Source organism: Abramis brama (assembly GCF_963993115.1).
Source record: "Abramis brama genome assembly, chromosome: 13".
NCBI lineage: Eukaryota > Metazoa > Chordata > Actinopteri > Cypriniformes > Leuciscidae > Abramis > Abramis brama.
Window position 1 is genome coordinate 31,475,261 of NC_139975.1, and position 10,278 is coordinate 31,485,538.

The 10,278-nt window shown below is 36.8% G+C and overlaps 1 protein-coding gene across 1 annotated transcript; it reads left to right on the plus strand.

The window, feature by feature from the left end:
* Positions 1 to 358: 358 nt before the first annotated feature.
* On the plus strand, positions 359 to 9,815 carry LOC311094712 (nuclear factor 7, ovary-like). Its single transcript, XM_084132839.1, has 6 exons — positions 359 to 930; positions 6,627 to 6,722; positions 6,835 to 7,065; positions 7,183 to 7,205; positions 7,287 to 7,405; positions 8,253 to 9,815. The coding sequence occupies exons 1-6, from the start codon at positions 556 to 558 to the stop codon at positions 8,795 to 8,797; spliced, it is 1,389 nt and encodes a 462-aa protein (XP_083988965.1). The 5' UTR covers positions 359 to 555; the 3' UTR covers positions 8,798 to 9,815.
* Positions 9,816 to 10,278: the final 463 nt, after the last annotated feature.

The window sequence follows — 10,278 nt, forward strand, 5'->3', positions numbered from 1 at the left end:
CAATAATAACTAATATAACTGAACTTATAATAAAAGCCTAAATTAGGTTAAAGTTTTAAAACTTAAAACCTAAAAAAAAGTTGTTATTATCAGTGTTTAGACAGCTCATAAGCATTAGGGACTCCCTACAGACCGGAACAAATAATTATATAATATTATAAAATAATAACATAATTATAAATTAATAATACTTAGGCCTATGATGTTCTTTTATTTTATGCTACATACTCTGATGGTTTATTAAGTTCATTAGTCCAGAGTTTGCTTGAAAGCACAAATAAAATAATATGAGTATCCAGTAAGTCTTCAGAAACTCCACCCTTTTAACCTAACCTAACCTAGCAGGAAGTGACAAGTCATTATTTCTATCTTTCATTTTCAACGAAAGCTAAAACGAGTTGTGAAGAACAGAAGAGACACATTATTTTAGGATTGTTGTCTATTTCTGAAGTAACCCAGATTAGATTTTGATTGTAATGGTGATTTACTTTTCAAACCAACGCTCAAAAAGTGAAAGTAAATTGTAGATCATTGGATCTTTTTCAAGACGAGGAAATGGATTCAAAATCTGCGGAAGAGCTTTCTTGTCCTGTTTGCTGTGAAATCTTCAAGACTCCTGTTTTTCTGTCCTGTAGTCACAGTATTTGTAAAGAGTGTCTACAACAGTTCTGGAAAACTAAGGAAACTCAGGAGTGTCCTGTCTGCAGGAGAAGATCATCAAATAATCATCCTCCAGTTAATCTCGTGTTAAAAAACTTGTGTGATTCATTTATAAAGGAGGGAAATCTCCAGATCTGCAGTTTACACCTTGAGAAACTCAAACTCTTCTGTCTGGAGGACAAACAGCCTGGGTGTTTCGTGTGCAGAGACTCAGAGAAACACACCAATCACACATTCAGACCCATCAGTGAAGTGGTTCCATCTTACAAGGTAAGACTAATGTCTCTCATGCTATATGCTGAATACAGTGCTAAACATAAAGAGTTCCCTTTTGATTCAGTTCACTTTGAACTGAACACTTTTGCCTCCGCTCCTCCGTGAGAGATACAAGACCGGTGCGGTGCGCAGGTGTCACTCATCAGCAATCACACCACTGGCCAATGGTGTTCAAGCGTGCAAAATATGTGGGGCTTCCTTCTCTATAAGGCGGCGTTTGGAAGTCATTCATTCTGAATCTTTTCCTTCAGCCAACCTTCTGCAAGAAGCCTATCATCAAGGGCCCATTCCAAATGGTGTTTTTGCACCCCTGAAGGGCCATTTGTAGGGGTGTTCCAAACGAAAGTGAACAACTGCTTCCCTTCACAAAGGGCCCTTCCACAAGGCCATTATAGCGAAGGGTAAATGCGATGATCACTTCAAGGAAGTAATTTTATCATTTATGGTCATGTGACCCAGCAGATACTCATGATTCAAGCTAGATGGTGGGAGAGTTCGAGTTAACTTACAAACAGAGCAATTCAAGTTTCATACATTTTTGTCATGTTTAGGCGCCAGAGGTTTTTTCCTAAAACGTTCGATTTTGACATCTTCATTTCAAAAGGCTATATCTTAAAAATGATAAAAGATAGAGACTTTCTGTAAATTAGAGAAATATTAAGGATGACCCAAAGTTTATGTAGGGATTACATTTTCCCATCTAATTTGCATATTATGACGTCATATGGTGGCGGCCATCTTAGATTATAGAATTTTAATGAAAAGTCTGTTTAAATGATAAAATGCAGCACTTCTTTCCCCCCAAAATGTCCCTCACCTTCTGTATGCTATATTGCACAATACTGAATGCTCAGGTAAATAGTAAGTAGTAAACAAACTGTGTAAAGCATTACTAATAAATGTTAGAAACAAACTGAATTCATGTAGCGGTTGGCCTTTTGCTGTAGAGATTTTCCATTTACTACATACAGTAGGCACTCCGATTCCATGTATGGGGCACATATATATTATTCATATGACACACATCAGCTTGCGATAGACTATGCATAATTCGCTAGTTGCACGTGGCCGCCATTTGACCCGGGAAACATTGTTCCCACCACTGACATTGGGCAAAGGACCATCTACATTAGGCAAAGGATTCACCGTTTGTGCTTGGTGTACGGCTATACTTTCACTTTCAGAATCACCGTCATCTTCTGAAGGCAGATATTCCCCTTCAGAATCAGGGTTCGCGAATAGAAGACCCAACACTTCATTGCGTGTAAGCTTTATTGATGCCATTAGATAATAATAATAATAATCTAATGCAAATACTCGTTGACAATATTGCTCTGATAAAATGGCTCACTCGCACACTAACTCCCCTTTTGTTCACACTGATTCAATGCGCTCTAGTTCAAAGATTTTGTATAGAATTATGATGTTTTTTTGAGTCGGGTATGAAGTATGACATGTCTGCCATCTAGTTGAGGGGAGGTCGAACGTAATTTGACACCCTATTTGACAAAATCGACCGTGGCGCCTATAAGCTGTCCTTTCTGCTGCTGCTCAGTGCGAGCATAAACTGGTGGTGAGACCAAGATAGCCGTGGCCGAAGCATCGTCATGGCTCAAAGAGTCAGAGGCCCGCCCTGACAGGGACAGCAGGCCAGGCTGCTTTCCTGACGCTGTCACTCAGGGGAGGAAACCTGCACCCAGCGCCGAAAACGAGCTTCTGAAGAAGTCTGGACTTGGTCAGAAACGGAGAAGTCGTGGCAAGACAGACATTCTCCACCGTCACTTTCTCTTCAGGACGGACAACACGACAGTGGTAGAATTTATAAATCACCAAGGAGGTGTGAGCTCGCGGCCTCTGCTGCGGCTAGGGAAGGACCTTCTTCTGTGGGCAGATCAACACCTCCTCTCCATTCAGGCTTTACATGACCCGGATGCCTAAAAATCGGTGTGGACATGCAATCAAGGGGCGGGGTGATCCACGGAGAGTGGAGACTACACCCTTTGACTGTCAATATGATTTGGAGTGCATTCAGAGGGACAGAGGTGGATCTCTTTGCATCCACGGAGAACACTCACTGCCCGCTGTTTTATTCGTTGACACATTTATTCGTCTCCCCTGGGGGTAGATGCACTCGCTCACAGCTGGCCAAAAGCACACCACAAGTTTGCCTTTCCTCCAATGAAACTTCTGCCTTGTGTGCTTTGCAAAATCAGCGAGGAGAGAGAATCAGTTCTGTTAGTGGCACTGAAATGATCCAACCTGCCGTGGTTCCCAGAACTGGTGGAGATGCTGACAGCCCCTCTGTGGACTATCCCCCTGAGGAGAGACCTCCTCTCTCAAGCACCCCCTCCCTCATGATATGGAACCCCAACAGAGTCATGAAATCTCCATGTCTGGCTGCTCGACGGAGCTCTCCAGCCTCAGATGTGGTCTCTCAGAGCTGTTGAACAGTATCTCTGAGCTCAGGGCTTCTTCCACAAGGTGTCTTTTGTTGTGGCAAAATTTCTATTAAATTATCATCACTGCGTAAGAGACACTCTGAATCATATGGTCTTTTAAAAGTATTTATTCTTGCAAGAAGGTTCAGTCTACCACACAGAAGTTACGCTGTAGGGTGAGTGACACACAGGCAGGAAGAGATGGGCCTTTATACCCTGTTTCAAGGTTCCTTCCCAGTGGCTGTTTCTTTGACCCATATAGATAAGGGACCCATTGCTGTTCAAGTTTCTGTACCTAAAGACACAAACTGTCAGATACTAGGGTCAAAGATCCTGTCCCATATGTTACTGAAGCGTCACACCAAGCCCCTCCCCAGGCACGCACATACATATATCTTGTTTCACACATTGACAATATAGACACGTGACACATTACTTTGCAATATATGTTGAAGATCAATGGAAATCAAATGTGTCCATTACACTTTACACACATAAATTGAGAGTTTTCACAAATTGGTGCAGATCGTGGGTAGAAGACCCATTTAACTGCCCAACACCAATATTTATTGCCTTCCTTGTTAGAGGCCGTATGCCATCCACAGTGAAAGTGTATGTGGCCGCTATAACAGCATTCCACGTGCACATTGATAATCGCCGGTAGAAATTACCTGGTGGTACGATTCTTAACTCTTTCCCCACCATTGCAGTGGTACAAGAAAAAGTCTGTATCCTTTAAGAAGACCATGATTTTTATGCAGGACAATGCTCCATCGCATGCATCAATGTACTAGCCAGTAAATGTCTTAAAAATGAAAGAATAATGACATGGCCCCCTTCCTCACCTGATCTAAACCCTATTGAGAACTTGTGGGCCCTTCTTAGACGGGAGATTTACGGTGAAGGGAAACAGTACACCTCTCTGATCAGTGTAGGGGAGGCTATGGCTGCTACACAAAAAGTTGATCATCAAGATCAAGAAACTGACAGACTCCATGAATGGACAGCTTATAACTGTTATTGAAAAGAAGGGTGGCTATATTGGTCACTTATTCGTTTCTTTAAATGTCAGAAATGTTTATCTGTAAATTGAGTTCACTTTAACAGATGAAAATAAACAAGTGAGATGGGAAATTTTTCATTTTTCGGCATAATAATTCTGCACACTAAGAGTTGCCCAGTAATTGTGCACACATAGATATTGTCCTAAGAAAGCCAAAACCTCACTTTTACTTCCTTAAATATTCAGGTTTGAGGTTTCGTCCCCTTGGAATTATAAGGTTCTATCTGCGTTCTGAGCAGTTTTGAGATATTGAGCTTCAAAGTTTTTGCATTACATATAGGAAAATGTATATGGGGAACAAGTTTCTTTCAAACATGAAAATAACAGGGACCCTAAATGTATTCTAAATATACAATATCAAAATCCTCTCAGATTTGTAAATGGGGATTTTTGGAATGGGTCAAATGCAGATAGAACCTTCTAATTCTAAAAAAACACTTTTCGCTTAGAATTATAAGGTTCTATCTGCCAAAACATTATTTGAACACTAAATATAAAATTATTAATGTTGTAACAATGTCTCAACATGTGTTAGAAAGTAAAATTTGATCCTTTCTATGACATTTATTTCATATTTTTAGCACTTCCATGTATTTAGGACATTTCAAATTAAGCAAGGTAGGTCTAAATATTTTGTCCAGTGCAGATGTTAATTTTTGGTACTAATTTGGTGGGTAATTAAACACATTATTGCAGAAATTGTTACTTTAATCTTTTTTTTGTTTAGACAAAAAGCAGCTACTGTAATATATCTGAGCAGGAATACATCTTTATTCCACCTAAAGTGGGCCAGGTAAAATGGCTTTCTCTCCAGACATCAGTATGACTGAAATAACATGCTAACGTTTATTGTTGTAATTAAGACCCCATCAATTAAATTGTTGACTATTTCACCTTTAAGGCTTAATATTGTAAAAATTAAGACATTTTAAGACTTTAAAAACTGCAAGAAAACAGACATGCATCAGCAAATTAATTCATAAAGTTTAATAATCATTGAATAATGATTCACTGACTATATAATCACAAAAAAGGTCTCATTTTTTCATTTTTTCAAGGTCTCAAAAACTCATTTTTTAAAACACAGAACTATAATACTCTCTGTGACTCATTTTTTAAAACACAGACTTATACTCTCTATGACTCATTTTTTGATTGGTCCTCTTCTGTCCATTCGAAGTGCTGATTGGCTCACGCAGATAGAACCTTATAGAGCCAAGTTAGAGTTCGACTTTGTAGATAGAACCTTTTTGTTTTTTCAATAAAAAGTCCCAAAATGTACACAACTTGAAAAAAAACATCACATAATGTAAATAAGTTGTCACAGAATAAGAATATGTGAATAACTCAATTTTGACAAAAATGTCAGATAGAACCTTATAATTCCAAGGGGACGGTTTATTAACATTTTGGATTGACTGAGTGCACTGTGGTTGTTCAATAATAAAATGAATGCCTAATAATTGTGCACACAGTGTATAGAGAGGGAAGCCCTTCATATTTTGCGTGAGTTACATATAATTAGAGTAAAGGATATGCGTATTTGGCGTGCTGTCCGAGGGGAATTTGGCCTGAACCCAGAGTACTCCCCCATCCCAGGTTTGGGATAGGACTAGTAAGTGAGGAGATGGGGTGCTGGAGTGATGCTGGAAAACTGTCATAGAATAGTGGTAAAAACTGCTGTATATAACTTACACCTCCTGATGTTAACTGAGTTGACTGGATGAGCTCCTCCCATGACAATTAGGTTAATTATCTGAACGTGCTTCTCCCGAACTTTGTAAGTAAAACATAATTTAAAAATAGAAATGTCATGGGTTATAATTTTTTTTTCATTAATAATATATGATTTATTACAAGACACGCCAAAAATGATTAATACTAACATTCTTTCACTCTCTGTATTTTTATTTGCACAACCACTAATTTAGAAATGCGTGGATATAATAATTAAGAATTGGCCATTGCAAAAAACACATTTGTTTGATGAAAACATGATTTCTTGATGTTCATCCTTTCCAAATTAAATAATTAAAAAAAATATATGGCCTGCCATTTTCTGGCACAAATGCTTCCTGAGAATGACCCATTCAACATATAAATAATATAACAATAAAAACATCCAAGCATACAATGTTTAAACCTCTTAGAGCTGCATAAGTTTCACAGATTTTCATCTTAACCTGTAGGAGGAATTTAATACAGCACTGACGTCCTTACAAAACAAGCTCAAACATGGAGAAGAAATGAAGAAAAAGTGTGATGAAACAATTGAACACATCAAGGTGAGGATATAAAGAGTTAAATACTCAACATTCACACACAGAGATTATTATTGACATTAGTGGAGTGTGTGTTCATACAGCGCTGACTGAAGTGAATGTGATTTGATTTCAGTCTCAAGCTGAGCACACAGAGCGTCAGATTAAAGAAGAGTTTGAGAAGCTTCATCAGTTTCTCAGAGACGAAGAAGAAGCTACAATCACTGCACTGAGAGAGGAAGAGGAGCAGAAGAAGCAGAGGATGAAGGAGAAGCTGGAGGAGATGAACACACACATCTCAGCTCTTTCACACACAATCAGAGACATGGAGGAGATGATGAAAGACAATGACGTCTCGTTTCTAAAGGTGACAAATCAATCTGGCTTCATTCTCTGTGCAGAAAACAACTTGTATAGAGAAACTCATTGACACTGAGAGTGTTTGATAAGATATTAAAATGTTTTCAAACTCTATATTTTCCAGAACTATAAAGTCACGATGGAAAGGTGAGTGAGCTGCTCATATCTCTTCTCTCAGTGGATCTGAACTCAAATTCACTGCAGTTCTGACTCCTGAATGTTCCTCAGAGTCCAGATCTCACAGCCGGATCCACGGATGAGTTCTGGAGCTTTGATTCATGTGTCGCGTTATCTGGGTAACCTGCCGTTCAGAGTCTGGAAGAAGATGCTGGAAACTGTCCAACACAGTGAGTCTCAGCAGATTTGACACCAGTGCAGAAGATAGTTCACATATAAACACACACAACATCAACATTTGATAGAAATATATGAAATATATTGGTAACACTTTACAATAATTGCACTAATGGCATATTACTTAACAATTAGTTAATAGTCATGTGCCTCAACAAGTAAAGGCATAACATGATACATTTGCAAATCATTAGTTAATGATTAATTAAAGCAGACAACTGGAAGTTGAAGTACATTGCCTTGACCAACTGTGGTAATTAACGCATTAATTTACACTTTTAGTTAATAAAATAAGTTATTAAGGAATTAATACATTATGACACATTTAATTAATAACAATTCATATATTACTTAATCTATTAATCATTTAGAATCTTTATTAGTTACTGATGCAGTAATCATTAATTAATGGTTTAGTTCTTCATAATGTAGTCATACATTAACACATGATTATCTGTGCATTAGTTAAACATGAATTACTGCATATTAGTGCACCCGTATTGTAAAGTGTTACCAATATATTTAATAATTACAAAGTGAATCTGAATCTGATTATTAAATATATTTCCAGGTGAATCTGAACTGTATTTCAGAAAATCATCAGATCATACAGCAAACTCATAATGAAATGTTTATTCCTCATAATCTTTATTTATGTATTATGATAAAATAATGTTTATTGAATACTGATATCAAACCTGAAGCCTCAATCCATTCTGACAGTAAGAGACCATTGTTATGATTTATGATTTCTTTCAACAAAATCTTTATATGTGTTTAACATTTACATTTCTAATACATCATATTTCATCCTCTAATCTGATGTTATTCTCTTTGCAGCTCCATTGACTCTGGATCCAAACACAACACATCCTGGTCTCACACTCTCTGCTGATCTGACCAGTGTGTCGCTCAGTGATGGAGATAAAACACTTCCTGATAATCCAGAGAGGTTTGACAGGTATCCATGTGTCCTGGGATCTGAGGGCTTTAACTCAGGAACACACTGCTGGGATGTGGAAGTTGGAGACAATACACACTGGAGTCTTGGAATAACCACAGCATCAAACCAAAGGAAGGAACTGGTTTTCTTTAAGTCTAATGTCTGGTGTGTGCGATACATGAACAGCAAATATGGCTCAAAATCCCCAGAGAAACCCGTCACTGTTTTTCCTGTTAAACAGAAGCTTCAGCGTGTGAGAGTTCAGCTGGACTATGACAGAGGAACAGTGTCATTCTCTGATCCTGTAACTAACACACATTTACTCACATTCACATCCACCTTCAACGACACAGTCTTTCCATTCTTATATAATAACTGCACAACTTCTCCTCTGAGGATCTTACCAGTTAAACTGTTTATTACAGCAGAAAATCACAGTTAAATCTGATTATGCTTCTAGATTAGTTCAGTTTTGCAAATTATGTTTCAATAACAACACTGTAATAAAAGGGTCTCATTGATCAATCACACTTAAATGTAAAATTTAGAGCAGACTTAACACTTGTGTGTCCTTATGGACATTTTTGTATGGTCCAGGCACTTCAATGATTTTCAGGTCTACAGGAGGATTTTTATTCTTGTTCAAACTTGTATTTCAGCTTACCGAGATCCCTGCGATCACTGTGCGATGTATAATAGTCCTTTACGATTGTTGTTGTTAACACTTCCTAAGGACATTTTTGTCTGTTTTTTAAAATAAATTTTTCCTGTGTTAATGCCAAATTCATGAATTTTGGCACAAGTGTTTATTTTTATTCGAATTTTCTTATTTTACTCTCATCTTTTTCTTTCATGAATCAGTTGTACACTAGTAACACAGCATATTTACACTCAGGACCTTATGGACAAAAATATCCCCATTGAAAACTACATTTCTTTTTTTTTTTATCCCAGGGCCATTTAACAAACAAACATTTAACATTTTCATTCTGTTGGTAAAGATACAAAATGTAAATTTGGTATTTTCCACAAGATGGCGCCATTTTCTCAGGTTTGGCCTATAAAGCAAATACTCGCTTTATTCATGTTTTCTTTTGCGCATATGCAATTATTTATGTTTATTTAAATATGTCTATTTATGTTTTCTTCTTTTGCGTGTATCAGTTGGATAAATGATGCAGTTATAATTCGTGTGGATGTCAGTGTGGTTTGTATGCATGTACTAGAAAAACGGTGTGTGTGTGTGTGTGTGTGTGTTTGCTGTGTGTAATATTTGATAGAGAAAATTTCTACTGTACTGCAAATCACAAATCCCAGCGTTGTTTATACCAGTGGAGCTTTGCTGGCATTCATGGGGAAAGTTTTGTACTGAACCCAAACTAAATCTCACTGAATTCTCTCTCTTTTTATTTTTTTAAATATATTTTTTATTTTAAATAAAAATGGATTCATTTGGTAGCAGTTTTTTAGTTTAATTTTTTTTTTATTATTAAATATACATTTTATATAATATATATATATATCATTTTCATAAATTTAAGCCTCTAACTTTTTTCTTTTTTCACTTTTGTAACTTTTTTCAACAATAATCTTCCAAGAGTTTTCTTCTTCTTTTTGAGGGTCTTCAGAATTAAATTTGTGCTATTTGTGAGTTTATTTTTTGACACAGACATTTTTGTCCTCTAAAGACCTCAGAGTAACTTTATAAACTGAAACATAAGGGTTAAAAATCTGATTTCTGTATTTTTAAAAAAAATATGTTATTATTATTATTATAAATTTGATAATTAAGTAACCATTATATAACTCATAAAATAATGAAAGTGTTTAAATCCACGTTTACAATGTAAGACAACATAAAGTGTCGACACATTTTAGACCCTTTTCAGATTTGCGGGTTTCTCAGAAGCAGAAGTCGTCATA

Bases quoted from the DNA above. Each gene is read 5' to 3' on its own strand.
- LOC311094712 (XM_084132839.1), top strand. From the start codon at position 556: ATGGATTCAAAATCTGCGGAAGAGCTTTCTTGTCCTGTTTGCTGTGAA. The intron at 7,206-7,286 runs GTGAGTGAGCTG...AATGTTCCTCAG, and splicing joins TATAAAGTCACGATGGAAAG to AGTCCAGATCTCACAGCCGG. The intron at 7,406-8,252 runs GTGAGTCTCAGC...TTCTCTTTGCAG, and splicing joins GCTGGAAACTGTCCAACACA to CTCCATTGACTCTGGATCCA.